The sequence below is a fragment of the Mus caroli genome, chromosome 17, assembly GCF_900094665.2.
Source record: "Mus caroli chromosome 17, CAROLI_EIJ_v1.1, whole genome shotgun sequence".
Lineage (NCBI taxonomy): Eukaryota > Metazoa > Chordata > Mammalia > Rodentia > Muridae > Mus > Mus caroli.
The window spans coordinates 55,459,694-55,480,255 of record NC_034586.1 but is presented as its reverse complement, the minus strand read 5'-3'; the positions used below and the strand labels follow the sequence as shown (position 1 = coordinate 55,480,255).

At 38.8% G+C, this 20,562-nt stretch overlaps 1 protein-coding gene across 1 annotated transcript in view; it reads left to right on the top strand.

The window, feature by feature from the left end:
* Positions 1 to 362: 362 nt before the first annotated feature.
* LOC110284235 overlaps positions 363 to 20,562 on the top strand; it is a 126,672-nt gene continuing 106,472 nt past the window's right edge. The window contains exons 1-3 of the mRNA XM_021149952.1: positions 363 to 442; positions 4,034 to 4,159; positions 16,016 to 18,331. Of these exons, the coding sequence (XP_021005611.1) occupies positions 4,141 to 4,159; positions 16,016 to 18,331 (2,335 nt within the window). The 5' untranslated portion in view covers positions 363 to 442; positions 4,034 to 4,140. The remainder of the gene's footprint in view (positions 443 to 4,033; positions 4,160 to 16,015; positions 18,332 to 20,562) is intronic.

Genomic DNA, 20,562 nt, shown 5'->3' with positions numbered 1-20,562 from the left:
GTTATGTCAATCTCTTATTAACTAGCCCAACTCATATGGTCAGTGAATTACATCATTAACATTTTCATTTTGGCACAGGTTTCTTCTTTTTCACCCTGTGAGTACCGTGTCAATGTTTCTCATACACCTCCCCCCATCAAAATTGTAAACCATAAAAATCCCACAATGCATCATTATATACTAATGGGGTGTTTAAAAATAAGTTATTAGGACCAATTAAGAGGGCTAATAATAGACTGATTAAGGGACAGTAAACCATTCCTGACACTGCATAAGATTAAATATGCTAATCAGATTTGGGACCTAGAAAACCCAGATAAAACCAAAATAGAACAAGACGAGTCACCCAAATCCTACTTTATCTTCTTGCCTTTCAAACTACGTATTTGCATTTTATCAATGTTTCTTTCAGAGCTGAGCAATTCGTGAAGGCTTTACCCAGGTAAGCTGATTATATGTATATACGATTGTATGTATGTGTATATTTCAGAATTGGAATGGTGTCTATTTTAATATTTGCTGGTCTGAAATGCTTGTGTGACAAAAGAAAATAGCCAAGGAAAATGGCTTGGATGTTACGTATGAAGCTATCCAACAGCTGTTTGTAACTTAACTCTGTTTACAAATAAGATGAAGACATCCAGAAAAATAGCCTATACAATGTATCTAAGCTGTTGTTATTTATGCTAAGAAAGACATCACATATTCATTTGAAGGGGCATTATCCATATCCTAATTTGGTTATTCCAAACAAAATGTGCATTTGGAAAGCAAGTAAAATGCAGTTGACAAGCCAGGCTTCTCAGCATAATTGAAATTCACTCTGAATGCAGGAAGGGTCAGTTTCATTTCTAAGCTGTAGACCTTGTTTTGAATTCTTACACTGCCTGGTTTCTATTGCAAAATTAAACATAAAAATGACTCCCTCTATGTTCATAGGATGTTTCTTCATTTTATAGTTAATATTACTTGGATGGTCATTTGTGCCTTGTATTAATTATCTAAAACATTAACCTGTGCTCAAGAAAACAATATAACTTAAGGACATTACATTTTTAATAACAATTTCAATTGCTAATTGATTTATACCAACTTTATTCTGACATGGTGTTTGGGGTCACAGCAAAATACTCTGACCACTGTGTTTGGGATAATTTATCTCTAATTAGATCTTCCTAAAATAAATCAATGTTTCCAACCTGGACTGGTTCACACCTCCCTTAGGAAACCTAGTGTTTCCCCATTCACAGGAGGTCCCCATATTGATGCTAAACTTAGTGAGGACATCTGATCAGCATTACACACTACAGCCCAGAACTCAAGCTTTCCTCCTGCCTCAGCCTCTGGAGTAGCTGGGACTTTAGGCGTGCATCACCAAGAGGCTTTATCTAGCAGCTGATGGAAACAGATACAGAAACCTATAGCCAAGCATCTCAGAGAGTCTTGTAGAAGAGTTGGGAATAGAATTAAGTGAGCCAGAGGGGTCAAGGACACCACAAGAAGACCTCCAGAGTTTACTAACCTGGGCCTGTGGTGGTTCACAGAGAAACCACCAACCAAAGAGCATTCAAGGGCTGGACCCCTCTCACATTTGTAGCAAGTGTGCAGCTTGTCAGTTCCCCAACAATTGGAGCAGGTGATGGGGGAGGCTGTCTCTGATTCTGTTGTCTATCATTGGATCCCCTTCCCCTACCTAGATTACTTAGTTGGCCCTCAGTGGGAGAGGAGATGCTTAATCCTGCTGGGACTAGATGTCCCACGGCAGGGTAGTACCCATGAGGGGCTTCCCTTTCTCTAAGAAATAGGAGAGGGGTAAACTGGGAGGAAAGATGGGAGGGGAACTGCAATAGGGATGTAAAATAAATAAATGAAAAAATATAAACCATTGTTATTACCAGATGATCTTAGATGCCACAAGACTTTTATGACAAAGTTTCTTTCATCATTTAGAATTTAAAAAGAAAAATAAAAACAGAAAGATTTTTTTCCTCATTAAGAATTTAACAATTAGATACTTTTCCATTTCTTTTTCCTCTCTGAGAATTTTAACTCATTCCTCTTAGTATAAATTTATAATACCAAATAACTAGACTAAATCCTTCATTTGGAAATAAAGCTAAAAAGAAAATCTCTGCCACCTGCCCTTGTTTGTCTCTCTTGCTAGCAGTTCACACTGATATTAAATTTAAAATAGAGCCATTTAACCATTCAAAGAAGTTTTTAGTAACCTTGTGAATTAACTTACAATTAGAGTGTTCATAAAATAGTCTTGGCTTCTTTCTCTTGCAGTGAAAAACTGTATAATGATCAAGTTCGCATTTTTTTTTAATGGTACAACAGGAATGTGACTTTGCTGGAGTTGCCGCTAAACTCCTTCCTAGAATGTGCTTCTTACATGGTCTGCTTCTTACAAAGTGTAGGATAAAAGGTCTGGATGTGATCTCACTTGGGAAATGCAATTGTGCTCCTAAAAGTGCTATTCTTACAAGACTGAGCAGACCTCAGTGAATCTACGATGGTATGTTAGCACTGATTATCTGTCTAACATAACCATAGTCCTAAAGTAATCAAGTTAAGCTGATTACTAATTAATTCTAAACAACTTTCCATTTTCCCTTCACCAATTACAAGACGGCAATTTGCAAAACGTGTATGGGTGTTTGTTTGTTTGTGTCTTTGAGTGTATTTGTCTGTGTGTGTGTCTGTATGTATGTGTTTCAGTGTGTGTCTGTGTGTGTCTTTGTGACTATTTGTGTGTGTGTGTGTATGTGTGTGTTTGTGTTTAGGAATCTGTTCTCTAATTCTACCATGTGAGCTCAGGGACCCAAACTCAGATCATGAGGCTCTAAAGAGGCAAACCCTTTACACACTGAGCCATTCTGCTGGTCCAGTCTTCAAACAATAAAAGATATGCAAAAAATGACAAGCATATGACACTTTTAACACCTTCTTGCTTGCAAACAAATTCGTTAGTTTTTATGATCTACAGAAAGTTACTTAACGAATAAAGTGAACAAGGAAAATATTTTAAGTTGCAAATTCGGAACTTTTCAGAAAGGTTTCTATAAGAGTCTTAGATCAAGCCCCTTTGGAGCACTCTTATATCACTGACATAAATACTGTCACTAAATTATTTATTCTGGTGTAACAAAATTTCAAGGTACCTAACATGAAAATTATGAAAAAGCAATGAGGTTGATATTGCTCACAGTACTCTAAATAATGCTTAAAGTATTTGGCTCAATATGTACTGTGCAATAAAATTGAGATTAAAACATTTTAAATAACACATTTACCAATTTCATCTGAAAGACTTGAAGGTGTAGAGTTTAGTCAAAAACATGTCTTAGCCTCCAATGAGCAAAGCAGTGCTTTGTTTATGGAATAAAGATTGGTATTTATTAGTAGCATGTGAGAGTTTTATTACTATCCACAATTGATCAGTGTGGCTATAAATCAGTATACTGTGAGTCTCAGGAAAAAAAACAAGAAAGATACTTCAGGGGTCCTGCACTGAGCAATCCAAACACTTTCATTGCACTGTAATCCCCCGATGTACTCCCCAGCAATTTCAGCTCATACACACACTTAGGTTCAGAGCACGGGAACCCTTTGACTCTGTGAAGCTGAATGTCAACACAATGTCACAGGAAAGGCAAGCAATCAAAAAGTCAACATGATTTGTCTTCTTACTTCAACACTCCTGGCCTGCTAATTTGACTTGTGAGATTTTTCTGTCACAAGTCTTGGTTAGCAGGAGATGAAAGGATATTGGGGAGCTAACACCTGAGATTAGAACACAGTTTGGGTACAGCCTGTGAACATTCACAGAGCTGAGGGGGGAAAATTTAATTGTCTGTTACTGAGCCTCCTTCCTAGGAACTTGTTGATACAGAAAGAAATAGAATCTGCTCTTACACCAAGACAACATTGAAAAGTACATAAGATTTAGTGTGCAAGGATAGGCAGGTGAAGGAAATAGTGTAGACCAAAGGCAAGCTGAACTCATAGCAAGTTTCCTCTGGACTTCCAGACCCTGACGCATTAAAGTTACCAAGATCCTCTGGATGAATTTTCATTCACACTGTCCAATTCTGCCTCTTTTTGAATGGAAGTTTCTGAGTCAAAACCACTTGGTTCATGCAGAACAAAAGAATGGGTATGTATTAAAAATGCCTATGTTTGGATCTTAAGTCTTGAAGATGGGGCTCTAAATCTACATATTTATTATGTTTCTCATCTCAAATGAATTCAAATCGGAGAATCCCTCCACTATACTGTAAAGCCCTTGAAATTTGCATCATATTTACATTTTTATATCAAGTCTATCTTATAGCCCAGCCCCTAGCTCAATGTACTAAAGTTAAAGATTGCCTCTTATAAGCATACTGGGTTTTCTCTTTTCTAATTAGACTTCCTTCACTGAAGTCATCCTCTAGAAAAGTAGAAGACTAAAGTACCCCATGATGTGAGAGAAAATACCCTGTATTTAACAGAGCAAAGCAGTGAGAATCTTAAAACCCATCAAGTAAAAGCATCCTTGCTTTTAGGGACCGGCACGGTGAAAGGAAAGGGTAGCTCCTCTGTGCATCATTTCCTTGGATACATTGCAACCTTCTTATTTCCTCTGATAAGAAATGGCTGGGGTAGAGGATATCCTCCAGCACATGATGGGCACTTAGAATAAACAATTAAGGATTCTTATTTTCTTTCAGCCTTTCCTCCCTGGTGTCACCTAATGTATCAATCTTTATTACATGTGGAATTCATTTTCCTTGGTTCGCTAGTATAATTCTGACTCCCAGTACCTTAATACACCAATAGTAATAAATAATAACAAATTATACTAGCCAGTATCCTTTCCTATCTGCAATTCATTCCTTTAGACTCTAGGGGACACTAGATGTGTCCATGATTTAGTGCCATGGACTAAATCACACATGATTTAGTGCCATGGACCGGGCCTAATCGGCCCCCCTCAACCCGTGGTAATCAGGGGTTCAGACAGATGGGCATAGAGTCGGCAGGAATTGACAGACAGACTCGACACAAGGGAGTGTGGATCTGAATGTAATTTGTCAAATCGAGCATCAAACTTTTTATACAGAAGAAAATAGGGAAGTTGGGTGACACACTGGCAAGGTACAAAGAGGTTACTGGATTCTTACACAAAACAGAGGAATGCAAACAAGGAAGGACTGGCAGGAACCAACTGGGATAAAATTCAATGTTAACAACTGGGATCAAAAACAGCTCCACCTAAATTAGCTATCCATGCCCAAGGTTGGATTGAGGACTACCTAGAATCTAACTTAGCTATATGTCAAAATATCAATCCTTAGGAGCACTTGTAATAAAGCAATATTAAGGGAAAGCACACAGATCCATTTACCAACTAAAGCAAGGACATTGGAGCATTCTTTATACAGGATGCCACGATTCCAGGAGACTATGTTTCAGTAAACTTTTCGCCTCAGGACAGCGCCCAGGTTTTCGGGGCCTGTCGCGCTTGTCACTACTGGAGTGGATGTAGCAATTTAGTAAAAATGGGGTACACTTTTCTACTCGTCCAGAATTAGCTTCATCCATGTAGTTACATTTGGTCTACTATGGGTCAAAGGGGATGGTGATATTTGTGTTCATGTTAGGCCTCTTTCGTACCTAGTTCTCAGAACTCAGGGCCTTAAGTGATTCATGTACCAGGGAACACCAGAGATCTCATTAGTGGGTTGACAACACTACCTTTGGGTGCCTCCAAAACTTAACTGTAAGATGTTTGGAGAAAGGAAAATCAAAAACTTAACTGTAAAACATTTAAAGAAAGGAAAATCAGTTGTACTAGTTATGAAATTCGGTTGCTTCAATTTCAACTAAACATGTTCAAAGACTTTATGCACGTAAATGTGTATAAATAAAAATATAGTCACTCTTTGACAAGGTCAAGGAAGCAAAGGTATAAAGAACAAGTTTCAAAGTGCACTGGAATATCCTCAAATGATATTCATTAAGGATGCTTCATTCCAAGACACTAGCAGACTATTCAGCAAGAATTACCCACACATCCCACATTGGGAAGCTTTAATCCTCACCACTGTTCGCTCATTGAATGCAGGTGGGAAACGATGTGTGGGTATTACTGTTATAGTTTTATTCCTACAAATTCTTTTCCCTTTCTCATGTATTTTTATAAATTACAGGAAAAGAGAGTATAGTTTTAACTCCCATGCCACCCAAAGTCATGCATTATGTTTAAAGTCGGGATTTTATACTTGGAGCATATTTGTAAAAGTGAATGTGAATATTAGACTTTTTAAACTTAGACTTTTCAGAATTTGTTTTATTGATAAAGATTATTTAACGAATGTGCAGTGTCTTGGAGAAATGGCTCAGTCAGGAAAGTGCTTTCCACAATCCTATGAGAAATTTAGCTTGGATTCCCATGGAAGCCCCAGGAGTGACAAACTGTGTCTTTTCGTCCAGCACAGGGGAAATGGGGACTAGAATTCCTGGAGCTCTTTGGCCTTCCAGATAGATGAGCTCTGGGTTCACCAAGATATTAAGATGGAGAGTCTCTTAGTTTGGGTTTCTATTGCCTTGATAAAACACTGTGACCAGAAGCAATTTGGGAATCAGGGGTTTGTTTTCTCTTAAGAGTGTGGTTTCTCATCCAAGGATCTCAAGGCAGGAACCTGGAGTTAAGAACTGATGCAGAAGCTGTGGAGGAGTGCTGCTCACTATATTGTTCTCCATGGGTGGCTCACTCGGATTCCTTAGACAACGCAGGACCTCCAGCCCAGGGGTGGCACCACCCACAGAGAATTAAGTTCAAACATCAATCAAAAATATGCACCACAGACTCTGGTGGGAATATTTTTCGGCTGAGATGCCCTCTTCCAAATTACTGAAGATTATGTTGAGTCAACATAAAACAAGCCAGTATAGATAGCAACTGAAGAAAATGAATAGTATCTGCCTCTGGCCTCTCCTCATGCCTGTGTGTGCACATGCACACTCACACACACACACAACTCACAGTCTTTCCACTGTAAACTTTGTGTTAAGTTCTAGAAAATAATATAAACAAAAAAAAAATGATTTCTTACTGAATTCATAGAAACGGAAGCCAATGGGCTTCACAAGGGGAACTAGATAACATCCTGCCATGGAATTTGAGCATTTAATATATGAATTTATTCTATAATTTAGTCTTCTAGAATTGTAATAGTGAGAATTGTCTACCCTTTGTGAACTTTTCCACCTTTCTTGGTAATATAATATTATGTTTCAGGGTTTCAAGGAAATAAAATGTTTCAGCTCGGCAATAAAATAGAAGAATGTTAAGCAATTTGCCAGAACTCTTACATCAATGAGAAAATTTAACAATCCTATCTGTTTTCTGAGCATGCCGGTATCATGGCTCGGTCCCACAGTAGATACACAGTGCTAGCACTTTCTGTTTATACCTTGCCTTATGGTTTTGTGAATAACAGCAATGAGTCTAAGCCCCATTGAGAAATCAGCATGGAAAGTACAGCACAAAGACACCAGATATGGCGGGACTCAGCTTACTCAACAGCAGTCCTTGCATCCTTATTGTTGACTTGCAACAGAACAATTAAGCAATACAAACCCGAGAAATCTGTAACAGCATAGATTCCTCAATATATATCCAAAGGCCTGGTAGTGATGCACTTTATTTGAAATAGAATTAAATTCTGGGTACGTGTATCCAAAATCAAACTGTTTAGGCTTTTTAAAATATGAAATGGGAGACCTTTAAAGATTGCTAGGCAGGGAAGTGACATGATTTAGTTTCTATTTTTAAAAACTCAGTCTGGCTTCTCAGTAAATCACAGAAGAATATGAATTTGGAAGAAAAGGATTTAAAAAGCTACTGCAGCCGGGCGGTGGTGGCGCACGTCTTTAATCCAGCACTTGGGAGGCAGAGGCTGGCGGATTTCTGAGTTCGAGGCCAGCCTGGTCTACAAAGTGAGTTCCAGGACAGCCAGGGCTATATATATAGAGAAACCCTGTCTCGAAAAACAAAACAAAACAAAAACAAGACCCCAAAAAGCTACTGCAATAGTCCACATTTTTAACATATGTCTATATATAATACATATACTGTGTGTGCACTTGGAGACAGAATAAGACAATTTTGCTGGTGAGTTGGAAGGAGGTTAAAGGGAAGAATATGAGATGATAGGGAGAGGCTTGTAATTGAGTGGATCGAGATGCTGCTGACAGAGATGAGGCAGCACCATAGGAGAAAGATCTGAAAAAGCGTAGGTCTTCACAGACTCGGGAGGGGTCATTAGCTTGAGTAAAATTCTAGCTTAATTTTCAGGAGGATGCATCTATTTAACAATCACATGTTTCATCCTGAAACTTCTATCTACATGAAATTGAGAGTTTCATTAACTAAGTTATCAACTCTACATTTGGAAGGACAGTGGTTAAAAACACCGAAAAGAAGATTTCTCAGAAAGAGAGTTTATGAAGAAAGGAGCAAGCAGTGATCAGACAAGGTGTCTGACAAAGGACCAATGGGCCATTGCAATGTGAAGAAGTATGGCGTGCTTCTTTTCTGTGTGAAATAATGCTCAGAGTGTGAATACAGTAAAAACCAAGATGTGACTGAGTTGTAGCAACCTGATGTCAGTCGCGACCTGGACCAGAGTCCTGTCAGTGGAGTCTGAGGGGATAATAGGTTGTTCAGGGCAAACTTGAGAAAATGATGAAAGTTGAAGCGTGTGGCACCAAGTTGTTAACTGCGTGTTGTTGTAAAGGCATGTGACAGTTGATGGAGAAGTAAAGATGCAGACGGAAATGAAGACTGAGGGGCAGGAGACAATAATTGCAAGAAAATGGTCCTGGGAAACAGCGTCAAGAAATGCTTACATTATCCACAAAATAAGGACGTGGATAGAGCATGATACAAATTCAGAGAAATTTGTCATGTTGGTTGGAAAGGAGAGGGACACCGAGTCAACTTCATTTTAGTATGGACTGAGTGGCAAGGTCATCCTCCCACAGGTAGGAAAAAGGGTGGCAGGGGGCCGAAAAGGAAGCAAAAACATTTGCTTAAGAGATAGGAAAGCCTCTTGCTTGCCCCCGGCATCTGGGAATTTATGTTGGCTACCCCCACATCCCCATCCCCCATTTCTACACACTTCTGTTCAATTTCCTGATCCTCTGTACATTGCCTCCCCTCACCTGTCTCCCCCCACACCTGATCCTGGCCATCATTTTGTCCTCTCTCCCTCCTCTCTTCTTCTGAAGTCCCTCTCACCCTCTACCTCCTGTGATTATTTTGTTCCGCCTTCTAAGTAGGACTGAAGTTTCCACACTTTGAACTTCCTTCTTCTTGAACTTCATATGGTCTGTAAATTGTATCATGGGTATTCTGAGCTTTTTTCTTAATATCCGCTAATCAGTGAGTACATGCCATGTGTGTTCTTTTGTGACTGTATTACCTCACTCAAGATGCTATTTTGAGTTCCATCCAACCATTTACCTGTGAATTTCATAAAGTCATTGTTTTTAATGGCTGAGAAGTGCTCCATTTTGTAAATGTAACACATTTTCTGTATCCGTTCCTCTGTTGAGAGACACCTAGGTTTTTTTTTTTCCAGCTCCCAGTTCCCAATGAAGATGATATTAGCTGAAATACCCAACAATGGGGAGAGAGAACCTGTAGAGAGCATATCCAGAGGTTAGGTACAGCCCCTGGTTGAGGGATGGGACCACCCCCTTTCTCAAAGTTTTAACCCAGAATTGCTCCTGTCTAAGGGAAATACAGGAACAAAGAGTGGAGCAGAGACCTAAGGAAAGGCCATCCAGAGACTGACCCACCTGGGGATCCATCCCTTATGCAGCCACCAAACCCAGTATTTATTGCTGATGCCAAGAAGTGCTTTCTGATAGGAGCCTCATATGTATGTCTCCTGAGAGGCTCTGCCAGAGTCTAACAGATACAGACGTGGATGCTTGCAGCCAACCATCACACTGAGCACAGGGACCCCACTGGAAGAGTTAGAAGAGGGGCCAAAGGAGCTGAAAGGGTTTGCAACCCCATAGGAAGAAAAATAATATAAGCCTACCAGACCCTCATAGCTCCCAGGGACTAAACCAATAACCAAAGAGTATACATGGAGGGACCTGTGGCTCCAGCTGCATACATAGCAGAGGATGGTCTTATCTGGCATCGAGGGGAGGTCCTTGGTCCTGTGAAGACTTAATACCCCAGCATAGGGGAATGCTAGGGAGGTGAGGAGGGCAGTCTCATAGAAGCAGAGGGAGGTGTGAGATAGGGGGTCTGTGGACGGGAAACTGGGAAAGGGGATAACAGTTGAAATGTAAATAAATAAAATAACCAATAAAAAGAAAGAGATAGGAAGGAAGGAAACATTATTAATTTTTTTGTGGGAAACTTTCAAGATGACAATGGAATCTCCATATGGAATTAAAAACTAAAAACTTTGAAGTAGGTATGAGGGTTTTATTCTAATTGTTTTCTAGTAACAACAATACTAAAACTTCTTGAAGGGGTCAAATTCCTTAATGTTGTAAGAACATTCTTCCTCTGCCTTAATTGTGCTCTTTGGGGACTCAAAGATACATTTGTTAAAGGTTTTTCTGTTTTCCAAGAAAGGAAAAAGGCTACAGATAGCACTAAAATGATTGAATGTCGTGAAGAAGGGATCATGTGGGACAAAAGTATAGAAACAGGAGTCAGGGATGCTAAGGGGCAACTCCTTTAACCCCTTATTTTACTAGGGTGCAATAGGCCCTGTGGTTGCAGCACACTGTGCTACACAAATAGAGAGGCACTTTACTCTCATTACTGTATGAGAGGTTACTGTATAACCCTTTATTTCTCTTATATGACTCATATATACCAATGATTCTGGGCACTTCCAAGAGCTCATGTTGGTGCCTCTCATAGAAGTAGAAAAGAAGGAAGATATCTTATAGGGTAGATTTTCAATATTTTTGATATAAAAATGGAACTTTATTAGCTACCAAGAAATCAAATGCATAGAAAATATATTGAGAAACATGGAAGGAAACTATTGTAAAACATGATTAGGTATATGTTGGCACAGCCCATGAAATTCATTTATTCATGCATATGTGTGTGTGAGCACTATGGAAAATACTAGGTATACACTGAACAGTACAATAAATTTTCTAGAACAAAGTTGTGCTCTCTCATAGCTAAAATACAAATCAAGTATAAAATTTTCTGGTATGAGAAGGAGCGATCCAGGGTGTCTCAGCCATGCATAAAAAGAAAGTTCACCTACTTCTTAGAAGCCTGGGTCCAGGTTCAGTTTGAGTTTCAGTTTCTCATCAGCCTTGTATGAAATGAATTTGTAGTCAGGGTACAGTGATAATTATTGATGTAGTTCACTAAATGTGCATATAAAGTATGCATACATAAAGAGTAACCGGTGTCATTTGAATGGAATGAATTGTAGCATTTTCTATTGTGTTTCTTAGAGACAACCCCCTCATGAAAAAAAATGTATTCTCATTTATCTCAGAGGTGAAGAATATAGCCTCAGATTGTAAACCCAGATCCCCTGAGTCTACATCAATAGTGTTCGCCACCGAATACAGTGGGACAGCCACAATTTCTACTCCCACTGTACATGAACATAAAGAAATAATTTATAAGTCCTTTTAAAGAAGCTTCAAAATTTGAAAACCCAATATCCATATAAAACAATGATAACACATTAAAGATGTTAAATTATGTATTTGTAATCTGCACACAATCAAATTCCCACATTTTCTTTCTAAGAAGAGAATATTATTGCTTGTTTTATCAGCTGTAAAATGTCTTATTCATACTTATTGGGAGAGAGAATAGAAAGGAAAGCTGGAAGTGCCAATGGATGTCACTTTTTCCAGCGACTAAGGTGCTATAAGGAAGAGAAATATGCACAAAAGCATAATGTTCCCAGAGTTTGGGGAGTAAGTAGAATTGGGATTCATTAGATACCATAATGTGAGGGATAAGAAGGAAAATTAGTTGAGAAAAATTTAAGTACATCTTTAGCACATGAGGCAGCTCCATTTAAGTTGGAGAAATAAGCATCTTACTTGATTAATCCATCATCAGAACTTGCTCAGAACTGCACATAAAATTGCCTTGTTCCCGTCCATTCAAGCTACTTTACCTGGGTTTTGCAGATCACATATGCTATATGCAAAAGCAGATGCCTACTGACAACACTACCCGAGTAGTTAGGAGAATACTTTCTCCCAAATACCTCTTCCCAATACATGCTGTGACTTCAGACATCATCAACAGGGATATAACTGACTTACAACAGAGATAAAGGATTTTGTCTTCTAGGAAGAACTGCCACCACTGATAATGTGTGTCTCCAGTTTCATAATATTTAAAGATAGTATGTCAGACGATACTGTAGTGGAGGTAAACCATTCTCCTATTAGTTCAATGAGGCTAAAATTTTAATGACTTTTAACTTAGGAAAAAAAAATCACAGAAGTTACATTATTCTATTAGTATTAAAAATGGAGTACAAAAAATCAATTAAACAGTGGCTGATAAAATGGGTTGTCCTCTTGTTGAGGATGCTGTTTGATTCACAACGCCCACATGGTGACTAATAACTGTCTATAACTCTAATTCTTAGAGAACTGAAAACCTCTGCTGGCCTCTGCAGACACTGGGCATTTATGTGGTGCATATACATACTGAAAAACACTATGCATGTGAAATATAATAATTAAAGTTTAGAAAATCCATTAAATAATGGTAATCTTACAATTTTCATCCTAAATACCTAAATACATGTGTGTGCATTCATATGTGTATGTGTTATATATGTTTGAATTTTCATATTGTATAGCTTATCCCAATAAATTGTTGAAGAACAACTAAATAAGAAGAGAAAATATTTTTAGGACAATAGCATATAGTCAAAGTAAAATACTACAGAGGAAGTCATGATGCTGACAAGTTAATAAATGAGCTCATTTGTAATTAGGTGAAATCTAAATTCTGACTGAAAATAATTTCAAGTTTGGTACTTTCAAAAGGTAGAGCTAACTGAGGATCCACAGCTCCCAAAAATGAAAGGGAAAAGAAGAAAAGCATACAGAAAAAGGAAAGTCTTGAATACTACTGTATGTAAGTCCAGTTCAATTGTTGGATGGAAGGGATGTACAAATTAACTACATTTGTGTCCTTTGTTCATTATCACAGGAATATCTGTACAAAAAAGGAAGAGATGTATTAAGAAATGCTATAGAATAGTTTAATGATTTTTGTCTTAGGGTTGTATTGCTGTGAAGAGATACCATGGCCTCCACAACTATTATAAGGGAAAACATCTCCTTGGTGCTGACCTAGAGTTGAGAGATTTTGTCTATTAACATTATGGTAGCATGCAGGCAAGTCATGGTATTGGAGAATTAGCTGAGAGTTCTACATCTGGATCCACAGGCAGCAGGAAGAGACAGTGATCCACTAGGCCTGGCTTGAGTACTTCAGACCTCAAAGCCAGCCTCCAGTGACATCTACTCCAAAAAGGCCATACTTCCTAATAGTGTCACTCCCTATGAACAAGCATCCAAACATACTGAGTCTACTGGACCATTCTTATTCAAACCCTACAGGGTTTGACTACTGTAAATGTATTTCCACAGCAGTTATTATTTAGATGTACTGTAGGCTAGAACTTTTTAAATAGAATGTTTACTCATTTCAACATAGTCAATTAAGCTCCCACCTTGCTACATAACTTTCTCAATTTATCTGCTACCGCCAACTAAAAGTTATTACAAGCATAAAAATATCAAATAGTATGGGCTGTATACTGAACTGCCTTGGCATACAGTCTTTTAAAAATCAATGATAATCTTTAGTTATGGAAGGAAGTCTTTCCATCTGTACACTGTTATTGTGTCCATGCTGGATTTTAAATGGCCTTTAGAGTGATTTTTCTCCTTGTCTCCTCTTCTGTGCCATCCATATGACAGTTCTCCAATTGTCAGCAGGCTTACGGAAATTATCCTAGTACCTGACGAGTGTAGCTCTTCCTTCAGGGCTGAAAAGGGGCAAAAGGGTGTGGTTAGAGTCTCCCAAGTTCTCTAATATACTTTTCCTACTTTTTTTGTCTAGGGATCCATGCAACTAATGTATATTCTACATGAATATATGTATATTATGTTTAAATTTGTAACATTTAGATCCGAATCTTGCTATACCGGTGTGATGGTGTATCTAGGAGTTGCTATTGTGGGAGGATTGGGTTCTGAGGATGCCAAGCAATCTTGGTTTCTGTTGCTTCTGTTCTTATGCTTGCCTCCCACCATCTGATTATCTCTAGTGCTACCTGCCCTCGCTATATGTGACTGGAGCCTGACCTTCCTGTGATCTTGGTTGTGTCAGAACTCTTCAGAGTTCAGCTGACTCAGTGATCCTGTGATTCTGGGATCCTGGGATCCTGAGACTCTGGGTGTTTTAGAGCTCCTAGGAGTCAATTTCCTCTGGGACCCTGAGATCCTGGTGTGACCAAGCTCCTAGGACCCTAGAATCTTGTGAGCCTGTGGTCCTGGGCATCTTAGAGCACCTGGGAGTGGAGCTTCCTCTGGGTGTTGTGGGACTGGCTGCGAAGTTTGTGCCCAAGGTCTGTTCAGGGCCCAAGGTCTGCCCAGGGCACTGGTCCAGACAAGAAGTAACTTTGTAACATTTAAAATGAATTTATAAAAACATTATTAGCAATTTTTAACTTAATCAATTGTTTAAAGACATCCATTTTGATGAGCCAGTAAGATGATTCTGTATGTTTGTCACCAAATTGTGTGACTTGAGTTCAATGTCTGGAGCAAACTGACTCACTCAAATTGTCTTCTGACTGCTACATGTATGTCATGGTGCACACTTGCACACACACACACGTATGTGTGTACATGCATGAGCATGTGTATGCATACATACACACACTAAATAGATAGATAGATAGATAGATAGATAGATAGATAGATAGATAGATAGATAAGGGCAAAAGATACTTAAACTATGTGTTGGAACATCTGCTTCATTGATTGCCATAGTACTAGTCACTACTGTTTTCATTAACAATCTCCTCATATATTATTTGATATACAACATATCTTGTTCACAGAATTTTTATACAAGAGCAGGTGCCTCACATCCATGTTACCAAACTTCATAAAGTAAAAGTAAAATATTTAATTTTAGTAAATAGTAAAATAAGATGAATACAAGATGTCTGTTCGACAATCCTTGGGTCGTACATGGTGTCTTCATGCATTGACCTCCAACTTTAGAAAGAGCTTTAACAATGTGGGCCAATCCTCAATAACAAGGTGATTTCAAAGTAATGAGAGAGACTATAAGTGCTCTCTTGGGAAATGGGTGAAATATATAGTAAGTGATCTCCACCCCCACCCCCAGCAACTACTGGCTAGAGATAAATGTGGGTATCAAGCCTACTTTATTTGTTAACATTGTCTGGATACCATGGGAATTCGAATTGGTGAAGATACCCTATACAAAGTTTAAGGCAGTGGAATCCGTGGGCTATATTTTAAAGGCGGTCTACAGGCCATACTGAGGTCTCCTATGTCCACTGTCCCAGAATCTTTAAGTCTGGCGTTACATGGAGTTAGACACAGCCTGTAGAAGAATGTTCTACATTCTTTCAGGGTATGTCACTTAGCTTCTTATCAAGAAGTTGCATTTAAAAATTAGTTGCATCCATTTCTTTTTAATTTAGCTCAATATAAGAAGTTGTCTAAAGTTTATTTTCTAAACTACCAGGTTATTCTGCACCCTAGGATAATTCATATAAAATAAGACATTTATTTGGACAGAACTTTCATGGAAATCAATGGAAACTATTACTCAAAATAGTCACAGATGATATTCCTATATTCAGCCTGTGATTTGGAACATCTGTTCTTTAAGTGGACATAAAACATTTCTCTTTCTTCTCTCCTTTGTTTTTAGGTACATCTCAGACATCTGGTCAAGCATACCCCCAAAATGTAAAAGATTTAGAAGAGGACATCAAGGGACACACTTCTGAGACTGTGTTTCATCCGACTAGGACATTAGGGAAATTGAAGGAAAATGGAGATGAGAATATAACTGCTTCTATAAATGGAAAACAGAATTCCTCTTTTCTTGTCAAAAATGAGAAAGAAGCTCCATCTGACAGCACCGTACACAAGAGTATGGAGAATGGCTACCCTCCTCCGGCCATCTCTCCTCAGCTAGAGGAAGTCTTACCAGTGGCCATGTTTAATGACTGTGAAAAATCATTTCCAGGGGAAATTACAACAGAGGATTTCCCAAACACTGTAGAAGTCTTAAAGCCAACCAAAGGCAAATTTATTAGAGAAATCAAGTGCGGTGCTTTCAATGTACACGTGGAAACCACAAAAAACATTTTCTGTAAAACGGGAGCACAGTTCCTCACAAAAAGGAGATGTCCAACATGTCACCAACAATATTCTGTCCAGCAAGTATGGAGAGGCTCCAAATCTCGGGGTCACTTCTCTAAACACAGGACTGTACTGGCAGAAGAATTTAAACATAGGGTTCCATCTACATACAGAAGAGAGATTTCTAGAAGTGAGGTACCTTCAATGAACATAAGCATTGTAGGACAAGAAATTATGGTTGAATACATAAGTAAAAAACAGAATACATTCATCAGTATATGTCATCCTAAAAGCATAGGAAAATTGACAAAACATAGAAGAGGCTCCTTGAAACACACCACGAATGAACCCTGTGAGTCTGCTTCACAGCCTGGCATAAATCACCCTGAAAGTCAGAGGCTTGAAAATCAGCACCAGAGTTCAGATGCTTTTCCTGATGCTCCCTGTAGTGTTAATACTGTCCAGAAAGAGAATTCAGACACAATTGTGGTTTCTCTAAGCTCACCTCCCAGGAGAGAGAAAGAGAAACTCAACACACTGCCTTCAGCCCCAGATGACTCTGAAGAGGGAGATTCTGCTACCTCTCAGCAGAAGGTCTTACAAATTACTCAAGACAAGCCCCTAGAGCAGCATTGCTTCACAGCTGACACTTGCCTTCCTACCTCATCTGAAACCTTAAGGACCACAAGTTTAAATAATGTGGATTTAAGTAAAATGTCTTTGGAGGATTCTAGGGATGTGGATGAAGAGAGAAAAAACAGTTCTGATGTCAGGGAAAATATCACCCCAGATTCCCAAGTACAGCCATGCACAACAGGAACCAATGGTCCCCTAAGTGCCGTGAATAGCATAATTCCCATTCAAGATGCCTCAGGCTCTGAGTTTTCTCCTTTGTCTTTTCTAACCTTGCAACTCTTGGGAGCAAAAGCAGACAACATGGGCTGCAGAGGTGAGGAAACTCTACCAGGAGAAGGACATGAGAGCTCAAATTCCCTATTGTTTCCTGTCGGTGAACAGGCTACAAAACCTTCTCCTTTACTCAGTCCATCCCACGGGGTCAGCAGATGTTCAGAACCTGTAGAGACTACTGGGAACACATTTTCCTTTAGTCAATATATTGGGGTTGAGACAGAGCAAGAGAAAGTACATTACAGAGTTATTAACAAGGCTATTTTACATAGCGACTCCTCTTCTAACCTACAACCATTAGAAAGGAAGGACCCACAGAGTCCAGCTGTCAGGATTGCATCCTGCAGCATTCTAGTTCCGAAGAGCCCACTTCAGGGCAATATTCACAGCTCTGTGGAATGGGATCAAACAGAGGACCATGCAAATCATGCAGAGAGGGCAGGCCTCAGCAGAATGGAAGTGCCAGTCATGACCTCCATAACTGATGAGTTAGAGCAGAGCCTCGCTACTCAAAAGTACAAAGAAAGCACAGTTGATTCTAACTCTCCCATGGCAATAAGAAACCCTAGAGAGTCGACCAGCTATCTGGAAAATGTTGGAGATGACACAAGCCAGGCACTACCAGTGGTAAAGAATATGTGCCACAGAAATTTTGAAGACTTAACTAGAGAGAATCAAAATGAAATCTGTTCTCAAATGGACTTTCTGCAAAATTCCTCTGAGTCCACCTCTGTAGGACACACTACAGAAAAGCTGTTTCTTATTGATAAGACACTAGCCAGCGATGACGATCCAGACAGTAACAGAGACCACAAAACCTGTGGACTGAACAACTTCCAACAGGAGCCAGCAGAGTGCCAAACATCAAGAGTGTACTGTGAGGAAAGTGGGAACCAAAGGTACCCCACAGAAGTTCCCTGCCACCCTGTGGACATACTGTTGTCACCTCAGAAGCAGAAGGCTCTAAAAGGTACAATGGGCTGTGCAGAATATTTAGAATTTATTACTGTGATATGTAGGAGATTTAAACAGAATCGGGTGAAGTCATCTTTACTGCTTGAGATTTTTTTTTTCTTTATTGGCAAGATGTGTTGAGCATTTTAGAGTTAGACCAATATGAAGAAGAATCTATCAGCCTGTTTCTTTACACTAAGACCATCTCTATCCATACATATATAGAAAATTCACCATGGCTGCAGCTTAATAGAAAATATTTTTTTCTCTTTAAAAGACTGATAGATTGGCAAATCAGTTTTGTTTAAAACTCTTAGTCTGTGCCACTCTTAAATAATCTACTCATCTTCTGGTCTTACAATGTAAGAAGAATATGCTTGTAGCAAAATGTGTTTTAAAACCAGGCTGGGTATTACACGGGCAGGGTTTTGCATGTCTCTGGAGGATATGTGGAATAGTAATTAAACCAAAGGACAAAAACCAGAGACACCCTTAACTAATCCCGACTGAACCATCCATAGGACCTTTAACTCCAGCTACCCTCCGACCTCTGTTTAGTGTTGCCTGGTCTTTCTCAAACAATTGATACAACCCAGGTGCTCTTGAGCCCTCCGGAAGGGCTACGATGGAAGCTTTTTCCTAAGTACATAATGCTGTCTGTCTGGTTTCAATCTTGGAACAGCAAAACATCGTTTTTTTTGTCCCTTCATAAAAGATCCTTGTGTTTCTCGGTGAGTCCAAATTATTTAATAGTTAATGTTAGCACTATTCGATAGTATAAATTAAGACAGTCTTCCAAATTGCAGATAGCATAACTAATGTGCTCAAAAATGAGATTGAGAATGAATAAACTTATGAGAGACACCATCTTTCCTCTTCTCATATTCTCCATATTCTCTCTTTTAATGAAAGAATTTGAAAGCAGGGGCAAAAGTATTTACTCCAAAGTTTTTAAGAATTGAAGAGTAGAAGTAAAATACAAGAAGCGTAATCTATTGCATAAGTGTTGCCATAAAATGTGAAATATGATTTATGAAAAGTGAATCATCTAAAAAAAGACGTAAAAGTTGTACAATTCCCTCCATTGTAGGAAAACCCCTAATGCAAAACCTGCTGATTCCAGTGGCTGCTTGCCAGGACCTGTGTAGCTCCAGATACCAGGCCATTCCCATCAATTCCAAGATTTGTGTCAGTGCATAGTTATTTAGAACTGCAAGGGAACCTATAGCATGAGCACTTAGTCTTCCCAGAGGGGACATGTGCTCACCTCAATGAATATCCCTCTCAAGCTGTCTTCCTTATTCCCAGAAGTGTGCTGCTCCATATACTGCCTCTCGCAACACAGTTAAAAATCCAAATAAGAATCCAACCACAAATGAGATTACTCTCAATAAACTGAAACTGTCCCCACTTGGTAAACAACCAAAATTCCCTACATTTCAGCAAAAATCTGTTCCTGCAATCTTTTACTTCTCCCCTTGATATATCTGTTCCAGGCACAGTTTGTCTGTTTGAAATTCTAGAACCTTCTGTACTCCATGCTTCCTTGGGCCCTTACCATAGACTGCTTCTGCAATTTAAACCAGTCTTTCTCCATATACCCACAGGGTCATTATTTTTTCATTAGTTTATGTATTTATTCACATTACATTTTGATCACAGCCCCCCTCCCCTTACAACTTCACCCCCCAAACCTCTCTCTTCATGCCCCTTGATGATAACAGGGCTATGCTTCTCCTGTGAAAATCTCCTTCTGTGATTTTCTTCACATAATAATCACAATAAGAACTCAGAAACCAAATTTCCAATTGCAGTCTGAGCTGTTCTTGTTCCATCCCAAGTTCATCCCTTTTCCAAATTATATTCTCATATGTAATATTTTTTTGTTTCAATATTCTGTATATTTAATTGTTTATAGTCTCTTTATCAACTAAACTGTATATTTCATGAAGGTTTTTTTTTTTTAATTTTCTAATCAGTATGTACCTACAGCATTTTACGGTGCCTTCCCTTTAATGTAAAGACCCTGAGTATTTGTTGGTTGCATTCAGGGAAGTCATATCAGGTTGCTCTGTGTAATATCCTCATACCATACCCTTGCTCTTTCATATAGAAAGTTCAGAAATATATTTCATAATATATGAAATATATTCATAATATTTCATATGGTATAGACATATTCATGATTAAACAGTGATTTATATATAACATGGCACAAAATTTGCATACAGTATGTACAATAGTTTG